Source organism: Xiphophorus maculatus, chromosome 16, assembly GCF_002775205.1.
Source record: "Xiphophorus maculatus strain JP 163 A chromosome 16, X_maculatus-5.0-male, whole genome shotgun sequence".
NCBI lineage: Eukaryota > Metazoa > Chordata > Actinopteri > Cyprinodontiformes > Poeciliidae > Xiphophorus > Xiphophorus maculatus.
Window position 1 is genome coordinate 8724854 of NC_036458.1, and position 22212 is coordinate 8747065.

The window sequence follows — 22212 nt, forward strand, 5'->3', positions numbered from 1 at the left end:
AACAGAAGATCAAATGTGATCTTGACTTTCTAAGGCTAGTAATACCCATGTGTGTCAAACTTTTTTTTATCAACATGAGGATACCTCTGAAGCTTGATGAATCATTCTGTTTCAAGTGAAAAGCAAACATGGATTAAGCTACACAGCAGAAATTAGATGACATATTAGTCTGCGGATTTTTTTGACAGACACAGGTAAGTTAAATTGGTGTTTTTACTAATTAACGGTCTGTAGAAAATAATATAAAGTTAATAATAGTAGTAAAATATCGGAAATTCAATTACAACACAAATTGTAAACAAATTGGAAACATTTACATCTCAAAGTTGAATTTAAAAGAATGTTAGTTTTACCAGGTTTATAAGCTGTGCCATAGGAAATGCAAACATCACATACCGTTTTTATAGCAGGATATCACAGATGTGTTTTAAACTCGTTTGTTTATTACACTTTTAATCACGTATACTCTGGCCCCAATGGGAAAATCTCTACGCCCAGATATTTTCAGGAAAATCGGCATGTTTCTTAAAAAAAAAAGAGAACGCCAAAAGATTTATGATATTGTGACGTCAGAATGTTGATTAAATATTTATACTAGGTGGTGGGAGTGTCTATAACTTCGCAACTTCAGAATGAGAGAAAGAGGAGGGATGAGCACTGAAATCCCCCCAGAGGCGCGCAGAAAGATTGCGCTGGTGAGAGTTTCGGGCGCACTGAGACGCAATCGATCTTTTCCTTTTTTCTCACTCAAAAAAGATGACTAGCAGGATTATGATGAACATAAAAAAATCTCCTCTTGTAGGCTATGCGTTTCAAGACCGATGGTTCCGCTCAAGTTTTTCGAAGGGAGCTACTTTCGATGAGGACTGACCCCATTTCCTCTGCGGATCCAAGTTTTCAATCACTTCATCAGTCAGCAGGACAAATTCACAGCTGGTGCCAGGGAAAAAACACCCTTGTCCACATGCGCTGCTCTGTCTCACTTTGGAATCTGTCCACTTCTCACCAGGTTCTCACCGCAGACCGACTGGAGAGGAAAACTCCGATGGAGAATCATGCAGCACTTTGAACCTATGGAGACATGGCGCAAAGGCTCCTCACATCTGCGAATAGAGTCAGCGCTAGATTCGCCTTCATATTTACTTTGTCCCTATCCTGTGCGTACTTATGCTACAATATTATTTTCTATCGCGGCGCAGTCATGACAAAGCAGACTTACGACGGGAAACGCTGCCCGCCGAGCAAAAACGCAGGAGGGAAGAAACTTCTTGGGAAGCTGGACAATTGTGCTTCGCTGAATGTCAGGTCGGCTTTTCAGCGAGGATCCAGTGATCCCCGGGACCAGAGCAAAGCGCAAGGTCCGCCTGGTGCTCACGGGACAGATGCGAATTTTAAAAATATGAGTGCTGCACAAAAATATGGGAACAAGAAGCTGCCCAATGCGTTAATAGTAGGCGTAAAGAAAGGGGGAACCAGGGCGGTGCTGGAGTTCATCCGGATACATCCAGATGTGCGCGCACTCGGAACAGAACCGCACTTTTTTGACAGAAACTACGACAGAGGGCTGGATTGGTACAGGTGAGAAAAATTTGAAAATGAAATGTGAACAATTTAGTCTTTCTGCACATGTTCTGTTTTTTCTTTCTCTTTAGTCTTACATGCTTTTATGGTCTGATTATAATTCCAAATGCTCCATCTGCAAAGCAAACTTAAAGGCACTTCCAACATTTTTAAATCGTTCTCCACTCCAAAAGCCATGGAACTCACATCAGACACAAAGTTCCTCAGTCACACATACATATGGCAAAGTTCAATATTGCTGTGTTAAGTCAGCAGAGCTTTATGTCCTGAAGGTTAAGTTAGAATGGTGCAGTTAATTTTAATCCAGTGTCACAGCTGACTAAAGTATCCCCCAATGTGCCTTCCATGCTTCACCCAGACCAAATATGCTCATTTTGGCTTTTTACATATGGAGATGATAAAGTACAAAAAATCAGATCCTCAGCTACATGTACTTTTTTTCTTGCTTTGCATGTAGATAGCATATCATTGATCATTATCTGGTTACAAGAACATGTGCATCCACCAGGGATAGCTCCTCCAGAGTGAGGGGCAAAGTCATAAGAATTTTACCTGGGCTAAGCACAAAAAGGACGAGAATGTTGCTCTGTAGTACAGTCTTCATTTCAGGTGAAAGGATTTTTTAAAATTAAGTAATTACGGTCCCAGAATCAGGAGGAAGAGTGAAGAAGCACATAATTCAAGTTGGTTTAGGTCCAGTGTGAAGTTTCCAATGTCAGTGATGATTTGGGATGTAAACCCTTGAAATAAACCCAACAGAGAAACTGTGGAGTGTTTTCAAGTGGAGATTGAGAGACATCAGATCTAAAAATCTAGACCACCTGAAGAGCCTAGGAAACTATAGCTTCCTTAACATCGTAGCAGAGTCACAATCTGCTTGTTCTTATGCTACATGATATTGATGCAGTAACTTATGTTAAAACATTCCTGACCAAGTATTGAGTGGATTTACTGTGAAGCTCCAGACACATTCTCAAGTGAATGAACATTTCGGTATCATAAAATATTGTTAATTATTCTCCTGTAGTTTTAAATATTATTGAAAAACATAATTTGAGGTTTTCATTGGCTGTAGGCTGTAATCATCAACATTTCTAGTACTAAACAGTTGACAAGTGTTACTTCATGTGTGATGAATCTATTTAATATTGCAGCAATCAAATTACAGAAATAATTTGATTACACTTCTATGATATTCTGAAATCCTGAGACACACCAGCTCTTGAACCTGAAGAGAGCACGTTTTTAATTAATTAGTTTACACACACACCATAGAGGAAAATAGGAACAAGGTTTCTAGTAAGAAGAAAAAATGTGGACCTGTGCTCTAAAATTCAGGGAGTTTATGTTGTGTCAGAATGACACACACATGTGCATATTTTGTACAGATACCAAAGTATTTCTATGCTAATATGAATAGATTTCACTCTTAACATAATCAAATAAATAACCCACAGACCAAAACAACATTTGGTCTGTGGGTATTCTGTCATGTTCGTGTTGTTAAGGAATTTCTGGCATTTTTGACATGAATCTTAACTAGTATCCGGACAATTAACTAAATACAAGGCAGAAATTGCAGCAATCTAGTTTTGTGGGTGGCATTTCAAAATTGCACAATGAACACAGACTCGTCCAGCTCATTTTAATACTGGCCAAAGCAGCAGAAAAATGCATATTACTAATGGGTGCAAACAAGCAGACCTGTTGATAATCAGGCACTTTATCTGTCCCTAGTTGAACTTCCACAGCTCCCACATTGTGTTGTACTTGTACAACACAATGTGTTCATCTGAAATGATTATAATAGTGGTAACTATTCAAGAACAGACAGCATAAATAAGGTAGAAACACATGTTACTAAAACCTGGATTGGTTTCAGCAACCAATCCAGGGTGACCACTGGTGACACCAGCCTGTTCTCCCCTTCAACCCATCAGGATGAATTGGCAATGGATGCATAGATCAATTTCTGGATATTCTAGGTAGTCATATGTAATTTTTTCTGCTGCTACTCATCCATAAAAGACAACAGGTCTAAACTGTAACAATTATGTCTGCAGATAGAACCATCATGGTCAACCTTTCCTCCACCCAGGACTTATACAGGGACTGGAAGAGAGCAGCTAACGTGACTGCAGACCCCACACATCCAGGACACAAACTGTTTAAACTTTTATTGTCAGATCAGCAGTACAAAATGCTTTTTGCAAAAACCAGCCATTAAAGAGACTGGTTTCTTTAACCAGTCTCTTTGATGGTTAAAGAAACCATTTGTACATAAAAGAAGTAAAGTTTCAGCTTTTATCGAACCTCATATTTCCTTCATTATTGGTCCATTTTTTTATATGAGGGGCATTCTGGCATTAAATTGACTGTTTCTGCCCTGAAAAGTGACAAACAGGAACCATTTCAACTGTTAGCAAACTATTCTTTCAATTCAGTTTTTATTATCAGCTACTTGTGTGACAGAAGTCTGATGCAGGGAATTGTAAACCTGACAAGTTGCTTACAGTTGCTTATGGTTTGTGTATGTACACAAACCATAAGCAGTCTTATTCTGTCAAGAATAAGACTGAATAGTTTGTCTCTCTAAAATAATTCCCTGCTCAATATACATTTCTTTTTTCCTTTGAGTTAATGAGTGGCTTTTCTTATTATAGTGGACCACTTACTCTTTTTAAGCAGCGTTTGATAAGTTTGTTGTTGATTTATGAAGAAAACAACACAGTATAAAAGAGGTTATCATTAGTCATACATCTATTATGTGCAGCAGGAAGATGTCTTAATAAGTTTGTAGAAAAGTGAATAAATCGTCCACATTAGTCACCCCCACTTAGGTGATTTTGCAAAATGAAGCCATATTGATAGGTGTTAGTCATCTAAACCTTCACAAGAGAATGTTTAGATGACTAAAACTTCTCTTTGACCAATCTTTGACAGGTTTGCCTACTGTTTCCCACATGAACAATGTCCATGTTGCTCCTTCGAATAACTTTCAATGAAACTGCTGGCTCAACATATTAATCTGAGTTAATATTAAACCAACTACTGGACCTACAAAAACACAGTACTATCTTTGATGTTGCTACACAAATGACAGCCTGTTGTAAAATCCAGTTTACTGAACTGTTAATGTCAGACTGAGTGGTTGCAGTGTATATGTCAAATTATACATCTTTCTTGAGTAAATTTTGCATACCTTATAAAACACGCAGAAATTCATAGATAACATGTAAAATCGTTGTAGTTTAAAGGGCTAATATTATGTAAAATCAACTTTTTGTGTTTGTTTTTAGTCCTTCAACAAGAACATACCTGGAGTGTTACTTTGATTGTTTCAGGATCCCTGGTTGGACCTAGCGCCACCTTCGAGACACAACTCCTTCTCTGAGCTGCAGTTTCCGAGTTTCTGAGCTTCCGTCTCACAAAGCACCCTGCCCCCCTCAGTTCCTTCAAACTAGCCAGTAGCAATTAGCAAACACCTGGTGGAACTGCACATCAGCTGATCTCATGATACTAACTACTTCTCAGTGCAACTCTGGTTGCAACTCAGAAAATAAAAGAGTTAGATATCTTTTTATTGTTGGTAATTTAACTATTGGTGATAACAGAGGAGAACGCAAACAAAGCATCAACATTTAAATATATATATATATATATATATATATATATATATATATATATATATATATATATATATATATATATATATATATATATATATATATATTGTATACACATATACAAAAAACACAACTGTTCTTTATTTAGATTATTTTTTAAGACAGCTGAATGTAACCATGCACATTAATGCTTGTGTTTGCTGGGTAATATGTTGGTCAAATTAACCGGTGTGCCCACAAAAGCCATAACAAGCACTGTTGCACAACAATTATAATTTCAGAAATTGCAGCTATAACGTATTTATTTAAGAGTTATTTTCATTTACTATACTATGTGGACACTAGGTATTTTGAAAATGCTTAATTTTTTAAATATGCAATTGTTTTTACTGTGTAACCTTCTTTTAACATGATTTTCGTCTGTAGCAGCTGCACTGCAGCCAGTTTAGGTTCCCTCTAGAATGATGTTCCACTCTCAAGGTTACAACAAGGATCCGTCGTAAAAACTGTGTCCATAGTCATGTCTCCCTTAAAATATAGTGTTTCAGAGGCAGCTTGGCCTGGAGAGTATTTTTAGTAGCACTGGTTCCACAGAATTATGAAATATTGAAAAAATACTCAGCAGCTGTCTTTACAGTTGTGTTTTGCACCTTTAACCGGTGACATAAAAGTAAAAATCTTATTTTTTTTTATATTCCAGTCTGGTTAGTTTTTTGTTTTTTTTCTGTTCAGAAAAACATTAAATTGTGACTTTTTACACCCATTTCTTCTGTTTAGCAAATCTTTTCTTCAGACATATTTGATGGTATTCACCATCTACTCAGTTCCAAGAGACAATGACTAATTAATTTTATGTTGCCTCGTCGATGTCCTTGATCAAATAAATAATTTTGAATGGAGTATTATACAAAATGCTGGAGAAATTATTCACATTTTGCCTTTTTCACACATTTCTGCCACCATCTTCCAAATACCAAGTAACCATCACCGTAATCTTAATCTTACCAACTCAAAGTGAGTCCGTTATGATTTTCAATATACATCAATGTACTGTATGTGTCCTTTAGAGTCAGGCAGAAATCTACAAACTGGAACACCAAATTAACTCGCCTAGAGTTTCAGTGTACTGTCCAGTTATTCTGCACAGTCTGTCTTGTTACATTAAGCATGTGACAGACCATTTAGGCTCAGAAGAAAAATGGTGCAGTGTTCATTACCGTGGCTCCTGAAGAGAACACACGCATGGCCTCATTTATTTTGTGTGCGGGTATTCACACAACGATAAAGGACCTGATGAAAAAGACATTCCTCTGCCACCAATTTCCTTACTCTTTTCCCTCTGCTTTTTCCATTCTCTGCAGAATCATAAAGATCAAACAAAAACACATTGCCATACACCATCAAGACTTAAAAGGGCATCTCAGCTCTATTGATTTTACAGAAGTCTATAGCACTTGCAGTTACTTCTTAGAGAAGTGTCGAAATTGTATGAGAGGATGCAGCTGCAAATATTCCAAACGTCCACATTAATTGGCTTGGGGAGGCAGGGTGCTCTGGAACAGTACCATCAGAAGGTTGATGAGGATAGAAAGCTGATTGGTTCTCAGTTAGCGTAGAAAACCGCACATTATAGAGTGAGCGATGGTGAGACATAACTCTGCATTATTAATGAGCTGTCTTCACTCCATTCCAGTCTTCGACATGCACTTGTTACCATTAATTACAAAACAACTCATAAGACATTTTTCCAAAGATTCAAGACTGAGACCTGCTGCTCATTATTTAATGCCTGCACCCTTGTACATCCCCCCCTAGTTAAAGTAGCCAGTTTGAACCTATATCTCTGCAACTAGCTTGAGTGGTGCAGGAGCTTTAGATCCCAAGATAATGTAATAATAACTGAATTGAGCTAAGTGCTAAGGACAAAATCGCACACTGAAAAGCAGCTGTATTATATCAAAATAAAATAGAAGCAGTCATAGATAAATCTTGCAATGCTATCATGCCAGATTAATATTAACATGTGTTGGACTTATGCTCTCAGTAATTTTATAGTAAAGCTGTATAGTGTATTTGTGTGGACTTGGAAAAGTAGATGCAAATATTGACTGCTTTAATAGTATAAACACCGTATAAACATTAAATGAAGAGCAGAAACCATCTTAGAGCTACAGGAGAAGCTAACACCTAGTCTTCTTTATTTTCCTTTTTGTTGGTACAGCAAGGGAAATTAATGGTGCTTCTGCATTGGCTGCTTTGCAAACACCAGCTAATAGTGTGTCAAATAGTATTGCTGCTACATGTGTTTCTGCTTTTCTAGCAAAATTTTTGTCCCCGAATTTTTTTGTTATGCTCTATAGAAAAAATTGGTAGATTTTCTGCAAATAATTGGAGTAGCTACAGTCCACAGAAAAATACTGAAGGTGAATCTATTAATGCCGAACCACTGCATTTATTTCATGCTCTGTAGTTTCATAATGCATTTCTGCCTATGAAGTTAGTAGTTCAAAAAGTTATGGTTTCAAAAACATACCCTATTAAGATTCCTGTATTATAAAGTCCTTTTTGTGATTTTTAGATTACATTGATGTCTACATGACCAGAGTTTTCTAAAGCTACAGAAAGCAGAGTTTGCCTGTCCTGCTTCCCCTTTAAATGTTTCGGTACATTTCCTGACATTCATGCACATTTCTCGTGTACAGAAAAAGGAAAATGTACTAGCTGGGAAGTTGTGGATTAAAATTAAAAGAGCATGAGCTATTACTGATATTTAAGGTAATACATCTGTTGAGCAGCATACTTCGGATTCGCTGTCTGGGCAGATAAACCAATTCAATTAACCAGCTAATATAAGCTTGTTAGACACTAAAAAGCAGAATGACAAAAAGGAATTTTCTGCACAACGAGCACGTTTAACTAAAACCTTTTTGTTACATTCTGTAGGTATTTATGCTACATGGTTGTTTTCCACTTCAGCTTACATCTGATTTGAAAAACTGACAAGACACAAAACTGTTCTCTTTATACCTCAGTGTATCAGAATGTAAATGAATGTTATAGATAACAGTATTAGAATGTTGATAACCAATATATTATTTTAGTAGCAGAAAGTAATAGAGTGAAAAACGATAGGCCTTCGCAGCGCTTTGCTGCTCGGGCCTAATTATTCTTTCTTTAGGCGATATATGTCACTAATCTTCATATACTGATGTGTATCTCATTGTAAGCCACTTTTATTTTTAAGTGAATACAGAAAAAAGTAACATCAAACTTTGTGCCACCCTTTTATTCCCCACTAGGGGTCAAAACTGTGCTAAAAACTATCCCCTCACATCATCGTGAAAAACATTCATGTTTTTACACCAAATTCTGAACGTTGCAGCTTAAATTGAGACTTGTGGGACCAAGTACAGTTTTTCTAAAATTGGTATTACAGTATCTAATTTTGGTGAGCCTGTGCAAACTCTAACCTCAGTCTTGGGTTATGGAGTTGCACCTTATATAGTTGTCTTTGATTTACCCCATCTGCTTCAAGGTTTTGGTCTCAGTGACTGGATTCTACAAATAACGAGACATTTTTTGTAGCTTTTCTATTATCTTGAGTCTGCCAATTCTGGGGCAACAATGGCATTTTGGGCAGAGCATTTGCTTTGAAATCAAATAGTGTTTGGCTTGATTTCAGCTTCCTTCTGCCACATGTTGACATGCCCTGGGCAAGGCACTTAACCCTAATTTCCCCCAAGCTGATGTGTGCACATTTGGGACAGCAAATGGGGTAATGTGGCTCTAAAAAGTGTTGTGAATTTAATCTGTTTCCTATTGTCGCTGGACATCAACAAGTGATTTTCATCCCCATTATTGCTTGCTTAGTTGTTATTTTTGCCTGACTGTCTTCTTTAAACTTGAGAGAATATTGTTATTACTTTCCTACTTATATGTAGATTAAATGTTTCTTGTAAGTGTTAGGTATTGATGGTGCACATTAATGCATGTTTATTCATGTATTTAACAGCTTCAGGTTAATTTCAAGCTGTTTCTGTTTGGTCACAGAAATATAAAAGAACATGCCTTTACAGACAATGTCTCTGTGGATATATTTAGTACTTTGGCATTCTTAGTTCCCTTTGGGAGATCTTCAGCTTGTTAACCTTCCCCTCTTGTCAGACTCAGTGCATGTCTATTGACCAAGGATCAAATCCTGTCTGAGTTGTTCCTCCTCTGCCTCAACTTTCTGCTCTCTTTTGTACTTTTCCACCATCCGAGAATGAAATGTTCTAAAGATATGCAATTTGTCTGTGCCCTATATATAAATATCCTTGACTGTCACATTGCTGGAGGCTTTACTATAAAACCTGAAAGAGCTGCTGAAGGCTTTTCTGTGTTTATCTTTCCATTTGTATCGGCTAAGATGCTGCAGTAAAGCTGCACACAAAATTCCAAAACTAAAGAGAAGAGGGTTTTACAAGGCAAGTTGTCATGACTATCACTGACTGACACCATTAGAATAATGAGAAAAATTAAGCTGTGTTTTCAGCCTAACGTTAGTCACCACAAAATTCTAAAAACTGTTGAAAAATTAATGGCATTTTCACCCAGCAGAATATTCTTGCTTTGGCCATGATCTTATGTGTTCTGTATTATTAAAAAGATAAAGAAAAGTCTCAGAAGAAGCACTAACACTCACTTGTAAATGTTTGGATTTCAAAGCCTTCTGTATTTCAGTGTCTGTGGATATTTTGCCTTGCCACATGTTAATGTGACAGCTCAGAGCTCAGTTCAATTGAACGTGTTATTGCTCAAGGAGAGCAAGTGTCAGTCATTTCCCTTTGCAGGCCAAACCATGAGTAATTCTTATTTGAGGAGAGTCCTAAGTTGAAATGACAGCAGTTAAATAGGATCTCGTTCAATGTAGATTTTTTTCTCTTTTTTTACTTTTGTGCCTCTCCATCACTGCGTTGTCAAACTTTTGATTTGCGTATCTGACTAAGAAGCTTTCTGATGACAAAAAGAAAGTCCTTTGAAACAACAGGCTCATTCTGCCTTTTATTTTTAGCCAATTTCTCTCCAATTAAATTAGAGAAATAGATGTGTGGCTCCCGCGGTGCTAAATTGCCATTCACCTCTGTTCCTCACTGAGCTGAAATGGGCGCAAGATTGCTGTAATCACCTGGACTGCTGGACTGTTAACTCCTAATAGACTTTTGGAGGTGGCAGGTTTCTGTTACTTTTGATTAATGATCAGATATCACATCTGTAATCAAAGTGAGTGATAGTTTAATAATGGAGCGGCCTCAGCAGTGAAGATTTATGCTGTCATATCAGGAGAGAGGGCGATGCCATTTTTAGGAAGTACGGTGCCACAGACATCATGAGAGTCATCCAGCTCAAGAACATTTTCTCTGCTCTGTGAATCTATGTTATGGATACTGTCAGTAGGTTTGGACAGCAGGTTGTCCATCTTTGTTTGAAACTCCCTTTTCATGAGACGTCATGATTAATAGTTTGAACTGTTATCTTGATTAAGAATGAAAATCATATAGAAATCAAACATTTACTTATTGTCAAATCTGTGTGATCATATGAATAACATAAGCAGTATTATCAGGAAATAAAATTTTACTTTAATAGCTTACAATTTAAAATGAAACAACAACAAAAAAGAATTGTTGTGCTTGTTTTAAAAACATGGTTTTCAAATTCCACTTACTTAAATCCTTACTCGCTGAATTCTAAGATTTGGTACATATGTTCATTACTTCTTATAACTGTATTCCAAATAAAGTGCAAACCGATGCCATTAGTTCTCTTTATGTTATTGTGTACTTTGGTAATGTGAACCCAGGGGAATTTGTCTTTAAAAGTTATTGTGCTGATGTTTTGTTGCTAAATTGCCCCAGAGAGCAGACAACCATGGAATGTAATGAATATTGTTTAATGGGTAAAGTTCATTATCAAAACTTTTTAATGGCAAACATTAAGCTTTTGTCCCATGAGAGGCAAGTGGCATTAAGTAAAAGCCCACTGCCCACAGAAACTTTGTGATTAACCAACCAGGGTACATCTGGTGATCAATGTTTGCATAACATTTGCACTCAATAAAGTTTAGTCATAAAATGTGAATTTATAGGAGCAAAATGCAAGCATGATTGAAGATGGTAGGTTGAAAGTAAAGGAAGTCTAATTATGGGAACTTATGTAAAGTCCAGAACAGAGAGGGAAGAAAAACAAATACAGAAAAAGTGTAAGTGAAGCATAAGTGGGGGTTGAAAGAAAATTTGGAGTTGTCATTTAAGCATGTATATTTTTTATGCATGAAGTTCAACGAAAAGCACCTGAAAAGGTTCTTGTTTTCTAGATTACCAGTTCTGATTGTTTTGCCTCTAGATGGTCACCAGGACATGTACAAGTTATGCTGAAAACAGCAGAGAGAACCTTTCTTAAACTGACACCATGTAAAACTATGTTTTAAGATCAAATCATTTTGGTATTGCTGCTATAAATTCAAATTTATTGATTGTGCACAAAGAGATGAGTCAAAGTTGACCTTTACATGTTCAGAAAGTGTGCATCACTGATGAGACTGCACTATTCTTAAGAGAACGAGGTTTTTCAGCAGTATACACCTGTCTGGAATAGAGTAAGCAGTCTCTTTCCTCGGGTTAATAGTTCTAGATTTAATGTCGCACTTATATTTTCTTATTAATTGAAGTAGAAATTAGCAAAGCCTATACAAGTGACCATTGGTTCTTGGTATTCATTTTAAATTGAAATAAAGTGTAAATACTTTCTTTTTTCAAGGGCTGAAGAGAAAACCAGACAATTCAGATATTATTGGTCTGGAAAAAGAAAATAATAAATACATTTGCTTTAGGTACATAGTTAATTAATATATTACATGTCAAGATTAGGCAGATTTAGCTTTTTTACTAGCTTGACTTTACCAGAGTAAGTGATATGCAGTCATGAGGAGAGAAAGCAGAGTATTTTCTTCTTGTAGAAACTTGATTTTAACCTAAAAACCAAGGCCTCCAGGGAAAATATTTCATTATGGGAGGTAATGAGAGGCAAAGACTACTATGACTTCAACAAAAATAAGACAAAAAAGCTGCAGGAAAGCATTTATTTTACACATTTTAAAAAATATATTTTCATATCAAGCAGTAACAGTCATTTTGTCAATCTTCACTGACCAAAGATATTCACAATAAAAACGATAAATTAATTTCTCAACTTACTTTAAAAGGGAAAAATTCCAGCAGTATAAGATGCATAAAACACACAAAGAAATAAAACGATTCAACATCAACACTAATATAGCACTGTCCTAGTGTAAAGAGACTCTGATCAAAAATGCAATGAAAAGAACAGCATTTTTCTATCTTTTAGAGTTCTTTATCTTTCAGCAGACCATTTGTAATGGCTGCCTGTTGGTATTACACAGATTCAGTTGTTACTTTTCTTTAATTGTTCTTCGCTTAGGTTTGAAAAAAGTAGAAAAAAAAATCTGCAGTTACGACATCGATTGCAGTGGTAAAGGATCCTGCACAAATTAGCTTTCAACCATGTTCCCTAGTAGAAGGTTTCATTTACAGTATCGAGCAGATCTTTCACACTTGAGTTCATTTTCCCAGAGGGATTAAAATGTCAGGGCCGAGTCTGTAATGCATCCTGACTTAAAGTTTGGCCAAGAATCGTGAAGAAGATTGTAAATTACCCCCAAGAAATTTGCTGTTGATTCTGAGTGAGACGGCTGTAATCAATCGAGGCACTTCTCTGAAATGTCTGTTAATCAAGATGTGTGTCTGGACACGTGAGTGTGAACGAGTTTTCCCATTTGTCAAGGCAGAAAGACAGGTTTTCTCATTTCATTTCAAGTGTTTCCAACTTCTATAAACTTTAGTAACCCTTGGAGCAAGTCTTTGGGTATACTTATGTGGGTTTTCTAATTGCTTATAATTATCTAAGAGCCAAGAAACTTGGAGCATTTGGAACTCAGTTTTATCTTTTCATTTCAGATAGCATGTGCAGCGTTATTAATTTCTTGAGGGCGTAGTGAAAGAAAAAAGTACATTTCTGATGGTTGATTTAGAAATCTGCCTCAGGTATAACATGTTCTCCCACTGACTCTGGCTATCTCAATAACCAGCAGACATTAAATGGGGCCGTGCAATGCATTTTTGTCATTTCATTTACTGTTTTTATGTGCACCACTTCAAGTGATAAACTTTGTTAGTTCTTAAACATCTAATAAAGTCAGTCACACAAAGCCATGTGAGTTGTGAATGCTAATTTAGTTAAAACTAGACAAATGAACCTGAACATGAGGCTTCACTACAAATACCAGATCAAAAAAGATTTTGTAGATATTAAAGGCACCCCTCAGTGTTCCTCATTAACATTACAGCAATACAACATGGAACCCATCGCCCCAGACTGCTCCCACTGACATGAAAGCATCCCTGATTTCAATACAAAAATACGGACTGGTCCTCTTTGATCACTTGATTGCACCATCTTCTCCTTTCCTGTGGTTACACATAACTAATCCTTTAAAAAAAAAAACTGGCAGGTGAAATATTAGTGGACATAATGCTTTTAGTATCTTTAATGAGGGTGCTCTATTTATCCATGCTTTTAGATCTAGCTTAATTTTAATTGTTTTTAACCATTCAAGTAACGAGTGAATTGACTACCGGACATGCAAAATATTTAGATATGCAAACACCAGTTTTGTGCTAGCTTACCCTTAGCAAAAAGAAGCTTTAAATTTAGTGTACATGTTCAAAAAATAATTAATTCATGTTCATAGTTCACCACCTAAACATTCTGAACTAGACTGACACTTCCTAAAGGAACCGGCTCTCATTCAGTCGTTATAATTTGTCTGAATAAAAAGCAAAGCATTGTTTTTGCCTTTACATGGATTGCAACATCAAATCGACTTTGTTTACAGGCATCCAATAATACAACAAACTCTCACGCTAAGTAACTTCATGTAATCTTTCCACACATCTTTAAATCTCCTTTTTGGTCAACCTCTCGGCTTCCTGCCATGGTAGTTCCAAACTCAGCATGTGATATAATCACTGCCTCTCATCTGAAACCATCTAAACTATCTCAGTTTGGCTTGTCTGACTTTATCTGCAAATAATCAAAACACCTGCTGTCCCTCTGATGTGCTCATTCCTGATCTTACACATCCTTGTTACTCTCAGAGAGAACCTCAACATCTTGAACTCTGTACCCTCCAGTTCTGCCTCATAGCGTTTCCTCATTTGCACTGTCTCTAAATCAAACAACATTGCTGGTCTCACTACTATCTTGTTCACCTTTCCTTTTATTCTTGCTGATACCCTTTCATGACACATCACACCTGACACATTCCTCCACCCATTCCACCCATACACACGCTTCTCCACCTCTTTTCCACACACTCTGTTGCTCTGGGCCACTTAAAGTCCTGAACCTTCACTTCTACTCCCTGTAAGGATCACCGTTCCACATGTGCTCCTCCTCTCATTTACACACATGTACTCTGTACCTCCATACCTGTTGCAAAGTACAGTAATTCACCAGTTGACATCCCGATAATGTCATTGCCCCAGATGAGTAACATGGTGTTTGGCATCTTATGTAAATGCCAAAGCAAGTGTGAATTGCTTACTAAATTTCTGTTCATATACATTCTGTGTTAACAATTAAGCTAACTTCTAAATCATCAATCTTGCAAATTTATGACATCTTGTGGCAACTTATATGTATGATGGATTGAGAAGTTAGAAATCACAGAACTATTAATAATTAAGCCCTTTTTTGGTTGTCTCGGTTGTATATTCTGCCCATAAAATCTTTAAATAAGTAAAATGATCAGTTTAGTCTATTAGTTTACAGTTGTATATATGCCCTCAGCTTACACTTTTAAAACAAAGACAAAGGCAATATAGTCAAACCAAGAGGAGAGGTATCACAATTTGGTATTGACAAGGATGCAACAGGGAACATCTTTTGTTCACTATCCATTACATCAGAGTTAATACTGAGACTGAACTGAACTCACTTGAGGTTCCTCTTGAATGAAACAGTATTGTTTGTTTCAGAGTTGTAAGAAAGTCAGTTCCACTCACATTCATGCACATCAGTAATAACTTGAGGCCACTCTGAGTTTTCCTCATCGTAAACTAATTTTCCATTTCAGAACACCGCCATGGTATAAGCTGGCCCAAGCATGTGAAACAGTAATAATTGTGGGGAGAAAAGTAATTTTCACACCATCATATTAAACCAAGGTGAAAAAGAACTTCAGCGATAAACTTCCCAAATAAATGTGAAAATAGCAAAGTTATCTAACTAAAATGCCTACTCCTAAATACTGGAACTGTATCCTTATCACACATAGATGTTATACTTTATGTGGCGTTAAAGCCTGGATTTGCCATAGTCTTAGTCAGTAGTAACAGCTGCCCTAGCTATCAATGGTGAAAGTTATGTGATGTCACAAGACCATTTTCAATTCGATGCACCCTGGCTGAGTCATTGTGTTTTCTGGAAGTACCATGGCAGCTGAGGCAGCTCAAGAGCGTGATGTAATGATAATAGACGGGCTCTGGCTGTGCCATTAGCTGGCATGAAGACGTAATACTACCTCTACAAGGTGCTTTTTTGGCACTCAGTTTCTTCCATGAACACACATTGAACAGGTTGTGGTGATGTTCCAAACACAGAACAAACCACTGGACTTTAGCCAAGAGTAACACGTTAGCAAACCAAGAAGCCGTCAAATGGCATTAATGTTCTTCCATCTTTACACTGTAAATAACATTTTTCTTTTGCAAGTTCCAAGTGTTCGAACTGAAAAGGGGAAGCAAGCATTCAGTGTGATGGCTCCTTCAGCCTGGAATGAGCTCCAATCTGAACTCAAGATGTCAGAACTGATTTCAATGGATTTATTTCGAGCGGTTCTTAAAAAGAGGCAATGAGATTCTATTAAACAGTGTCACTGCTTTTAAATTGTTTTCTATTGATTTACACTTGTGCATATCTATTAATTAGTTTTATTTTGTAACCAGGTTGCTGTGTATTGCAGACTTCTGCCCAGGTCCCTCTTGAAAATGAGATCCAGATCTCAATGGGGTTTACCTGGTTAAATAAAGGAAATAAAGACTCCTTTATTTCCTTTCCAACACAAATTTTATAAGTAGCACAGTATATCAACCGCTGTGAGCTCCTTTTCACATTTCTTCTCACTGTAATTATGACTGCATTTATGAAAGCTCACATGCTGTTGGTTGTTGATGGGAACATTTATTCAAACGCTATGAGTTTCCAGATGTGGCTGCTTAAGAGTCCATCAGTCAAACCTATCATTGGTTGTAACTTGCCAGTTTTAAATGGCCAGTTAACATTTTATGAATGATTTTGGATGGTGGGAGAAAACATCATTGACCTTCTATTGCTAGGCAACAATTATATGTATATATTAAAATTTGCCTTTTCTTAAGAAAATTTACCAACTTTGACAGATTCAGCTTGAGACCATCCTGTCAAAATGAGTCAGACCGCCTCCAGATGGAATCCAGATGCATTTTGATTCCAAATGTGTAATGCATACATTAACGTCTTTCAAAATGTGCTTTGCTTCTTATTACCAAATGTAAATTAATTTTTTATCAGGGAATGACTTTGACAAATGCTTTGACGATATTATCTACTTTCAACTCTTGCATTAATCACAATAATATAAACAGAGCACTGGTATCTAGAAGAAAAACAATAAGTGGCTTTCTATATTACAAAAAAATCTAGTTATTTCTCACTGGCTTTTCACCTTGAAATGTGTTTGTCTGTTCTATCAGCTCCATCAGTGTTTTATATCTTCTGTGTGGCAGTCATTTAATCTATCAGGCACTAAGACTCCCTGGGAGTAAACAAACAGAACAGCTGTAAAAATCAATAACTTCAGACAAGTTAGCTACTGCAACTTTATCTGATGGACAGGCTCACCTTTGTAGTTTGTATTTAAACAAAATAGCAAACCTGAATGAAATATATCTTTGTGAATTATTCTACAGATTGATTATTATTTTTTTGTTTGTTTGTTTTTTACTGAATGTCTCACCACCTTCATGTAAATGATGCGACATGCTCGGAAATGCGGTCAACAGACAAGAGTTGTATCTGTCATGAATCCAGCTTGCAGTAGTATTTTGAAAAGCGTTTGTGAACTTTCACTGAGAGTGTTGTCAGTTCAGAGTTCTAATATGACAAGTTGCAGTTTTGAACCAGTACATACAGATCTTTTTTTTTCTAAAGATAGTAAAAATGCATGGAACTGACAAGTCAGAAATCAAAGATCCTTCCTTCAGCGGAAATAAGGGCTCTGAAGATTATCCAGCATCTTGGATATAGCTGCAACTCTTTTTCTTTTTTAAGTCTAGTGTGTGGGGGTGTGCATGCATCTACGTGTGTAGCAAAGCTGTTTGTTCGGAAAGGTGTCGTTCTCATAAAAGATTAATAGTTCCCCGGTGGCCCTGAGGCACCCAAGCCAACAACTCGGGGATCATAAATAAAACTAAATGGATCAATATTTCCAAGACTTTAGCGGTAACCTATGGCTACCCCTACCTTGAGAGAGAAAGCTCTGAGAAAGGTTAGGTTTTAATCGAACCCTTTCTCTGGTAATAATAAAGAAAGTGTGCTATTTATCATCAGCACTGTGTCGTAATGTACCTAAAATCAAGAAACTGCTCTGCATTTTGTAAGAGTAACTATAGAAATTTAGACATTGTATCTTCTGATGTCATTCACCTAATAACCAGTTTCAAAAGAACTCATGAGACTATTTCTCCTAAATTGCTGAGTTTCTGGGCTGAATGATGCAACTGAGTCGCATTTCTGTCTGGAGAAAACAGAATTATGAATGTATGGCTGGTCTCTGAATGGTAAATGAAGCATTTGGTCTCCAAACTGTTAGACACATTTGGTTATTAATCAATTTTTATTGACCAAAGTGCCAAAGCAAAATAAAGTATTACAGCTGGACGGAAACCTCTCCTTGATGAACATGACAAATGCAGTCATTTACCTGAAGCTTGCAGACCCATTATTGGTGCAGTATGATGATGGTAATTGTGATGCATGTTTTGATTATACAACCTGACCTGTCACTGTTGAGTATCTGAAAATTCATCCAAAATTTGGATGTTTTTGTGTTTTAACTCAACAGCAGATCTGAGACTCACATATAGCTTTATTTTATTAGATTTATTTAATAGGTTTAAAATGTAAAACAAGTTATTGTCTTCATATTATTTGCATTAATTTTCAATTTGTTGTAAATACTTTAGCAAAGCATATGAATTTACCAACCTGAATGATGAATAGTTTCAACTCTAAGACATAAAAAAAATGTATGCAAGATCTTTTCGTTCTCTTATCCATGCTCAGAAGAAAACCATCAGCATACATTTGATTGAATTGGAATAATCAGAACATTATGCAGTTGTGACAGCCGCCAAATACTGAAGGACAGTGCCAGACGAAAATAGATAGTGCTTTGCTGAAGAGAGAATCTTGATGCTAGGTTGAACAAATGTGATATTAGAAATGTGACAGACAGAACTGGAAGTGCAGACATCTAGTTTAGCTCATTTAAGGGTGACGCAAGACCCGGGCCAAGAGTAAAACTTGTCATCCATTTATCTAAGGCAGTTCCTCGGAGTCAGAAAGTTCTGAAAGTGATTCTCTGAATCCCTGTTTTTGCACTCTAAAGTTCAGACCAGTATTTTATGCAATTTTCCAAGTTTGCAGCAGTGTCCTCATAATAATGTTACCTTACCTCATGTTAAGCAATGTTACCTCATAAAAAACAGGGTTGACTTATAAATTGCACATTCTACTAGACAAGATTATTTTACAAAATGCCCTTATTTTTTACAATTAGTCACATGAAATACATTTGAAATAAGCCAACATTAATAAAAAAAAAACAGATAAACACTGTAATAGCAGCTCAACGTAAAACTCCTATGAACAATCTTAGGATGAAATTGAAGACTGATTGTACAAACTCCCCTAAGTCATGACGAGGAACTGCTGACCTAGCATGACTTCATAAAAGAAGTAAAATTATTATGAGCATGTTTACGGCTTCATAAAATAAAACCAACGTCAAGGTGTGCAATTTACACTTTTCATATAGTCAACATTAATTTGCTCTGGCATACTAAACTTTTATGCATTTTGTCACATTTTTAATATATTTAGTAGGATGCCATGTATTTTTGTTGACCACATATTTTATAAGTGTACATTTTGGTCAAAGCAAGAAGGCTTTTTTTTTTTTTCCTTGACTTTGACTTTTAATACCAACTGTACATTGTGATATTAGTAGCTGTCTCTTCAGTTTTGTAGCCTATTATTATTTTTTGTAATCTTTCTAATATGCATAAAGTTACAGGTGTTGTTTTTATGTTCCAGTTGGAGCATTTCCCCAATGAAAGAAAAAGAAAAGCATTTTGAAATGTTCTTAGAAGGGGAAAAAAAGCTCTTTCCAACTTATTCACATTTTTTTTTCTCTCTCTCTCTCTAGGGGACTGATGCCACGCACACTCGACAGCCAGATAACGCTAGAGAAGACTCCCAGCTATTTTGTGACCAGAGAGGCACCTCACCGCATCTCCAGCATGTCTCATGATACTAAGCTGATTGTTGTGGTACGAAACCCTGTCACCAGAGCCATCTCTGACTATACTCAGACTCTATCTAAGAAGCCCGACATTCCCACATTCGAAGAGTTAGCCTTCAAAAACCAAAGTTTAGGTCTTGTGGACACATCTTGGAACGCCATTCGAATTGGAATGTATATTCTTCACCTGGAAAACTGGCTGCAGTATTTTCGACTGTCACAGATGCATTTTGTGAGCGGTGAGCGGCTGATAACGGACCCAGCGGGGGAAATGGGTCGTGTCCAGGACTTTCTAGGGCTGAAACGGATAATCACGGACAAGCACTTCTACTTCAACCGAACCAAAGGTTTCCCCTGTTTAAAGAAGCCCGAAAGCAGCAGCCAACCTCGATGCCTCGGCAAATCCAAGGGCAGGACTCATGTACAGATTGAGCAGGAGGTCATAGAGCAGCTGCAGGAGTTTTATAGACCTTTTAACATCAAATTCTATGAGACTGTGGGACAAGATTTCAAGTGGGATTGAATGTACTTTAAACAAGAAAAGAGAGAACAGTTTATAAAAATGCCTACCTCTGAAAACAAGTTAAGTGACAATACCTTTAAAATATATTTAACTGAGTAATAAACAGAGTTCATACTATGATCCAATAAGTGGTATTAAGAATATAAATCTATAAATATGGGTTTATCCTGTGGGTCATCTGGGGAGAAGTGTAATTTATTTATTGATACATAAAATATATACCAAACAATTTTTCTTCCCATCAGCATACCAATTAAATATTTTTCAATCTATTTTAATGGATCAACTTATTTACCAAATAACGTCACAAAGCTGTCCCACCATTTGCTGTCACCATCCATACAACCATGACGGAGCTTAAATATTTATTATCCAGATTCCTTATTTATTCATTATTTCCTCTGAAAATGATCTGCTGTAGTTACTATTAAAATGTTCACTCCACATGAAGTTGCCTCAAAATGTCAGATGAATAATAAAATAAGTCAGTTTTTCTGCAGTTAAACTTGTTTTTATTGCAGACATAAAGAGTGGAAAACAGAATTGAAAAATACAGTGAGAAACAACAAATTAATCAAAGATCTGCTTTAACTTTTATATATGTTTGAATTTGGTGGACTTTTTCTGTGTTTGTATTCCTATTGTGATCATCAAAATAAAAGTCCTAAATACCAAAAACATTTATTGGCAATATTTTTTTTTTCAGTAAGGGTGCATGGAAAAGACACATTTTATGGTGTCTTTTTAAGTATAAGACCAAATTTTCAGAAATCTAACATCTTACACACATTTCCACAATTTTATAAATCACACTCTGGTCATGACTGTTAAAAAATGTCTGAATACTATGACTGCAAAGTTGCTATGATGTAGCCTTTTATTTGTGTCTGTGCCAATAAATAAAATGTCAAATTAATGATATTGTTCTACTAGTTTAAAACTCAGTCACCGATCTCGCTTGGAATCCTTAGAGCACTAAAATATCTCGATTTTTTTTTTTTTTTGAAACTCTGCTTTCTGATACTTAAACAAAAACGAGAATAATAACAAGCAAAGAACATATGTAACTCCTCCTTTCTGCCTGACGAGATCATGACGGAGTGACTTCTGTGAGCTGGTTAGGATTAACTCAGCATAAAGTTTTAAGAGAGAGATTGGAAAAATGACGTCCAGACACAAGAAAATACACTAACCCAGCACTAAGTGAAAGCCTAATTAAAATAACAAAGCATGGATCAACTCAGTTAAAGTTTGGTTGCGAAATTGATTTCCATTAATTGTTACTTTTTGTTTTGTACACATCCAGTATAATCTTAAATTAAGTCTTGTTTTTGTCTCTGTGCTTCTGCTGTAGAGAGCAGAACCCAGAACCTTTGCATGATAGACTGTGACAGAGAACAGCCAGCCTACTTATTCAGAGAGAACAGCTGTAAAGCCTGACAATCCCTCCAGCTAAAGAAGAAGAGCTGAGGGCAACAATTCAAAAAAATGGATTTTGAAATCTCTCCCAGTGTCTGCTGGAGACAGGCACCAGTCCCCCTGCAGTGCCAAGCAGGTATAGACCAGGGATGCCCAAGTCCAGTCATAGAGAGTTGGTAACACTTTGTTACCAGGCCTCTGCAAAGCTAAATGACATGCTTAGGGATTTCCATCAATTGATATACACTGTATTGGAGAATAAATGTATCCAACAGATGTGGGATAGTAGCTCGACAAGACCAGGCTTAGTCACCTCAGGTCTAAAGGGCAGAGTTTAGGACCTTTTTGTTGTTTTTGTTTCATCAATGTGAGCCTTCCAG

The 22212-nt window shown here is 36.6% G+C and overlaps 1 protein-coding gene across 1 annotated transcript; it reads left to right on the forward strand.

Annotated features, from left to right (window-relative positions):
- The first annotated feature begins 663 nt into the window (after positions 1-663).
- Positions 664-21329, forward strand: LOC102226871 (heparan sulfate glucosamine 3-O-sulfotransferase 2-like). Its single transcript, XM_023348508.1, has 2 exons — positions 664-1578; positions 19795-21329. Exons 1-2 carry the CDS (start codon positions 1082-1084, stop codon positions 20411-20413), a joined length of 1116 nt encoding a protein of 371 aa, XP_023204276.1. The 5' UTR covers positions 664-1081; the 3' UTR covers positions 20414-21329.
- The last annotated feature ends 883 nt before the right edge of the window (positions 21330-22212 follow it).

Coding starts and splice junctions, on each gene's coding strand:
- LOC102226871 (XM_023348508.1), top strand. CDS start 1,082: ATGGCGCAAAGGCTCCTCACATCTGCGAATAGAGTCAGCGCTAGATTC. Junction 1,579..19,794: donor AGAGGGCTGGATTGGTACAG/GTGAGAAAAATT, acceptor CTCTCTCTCTAG/GGGACTGATGCCACGCACAC.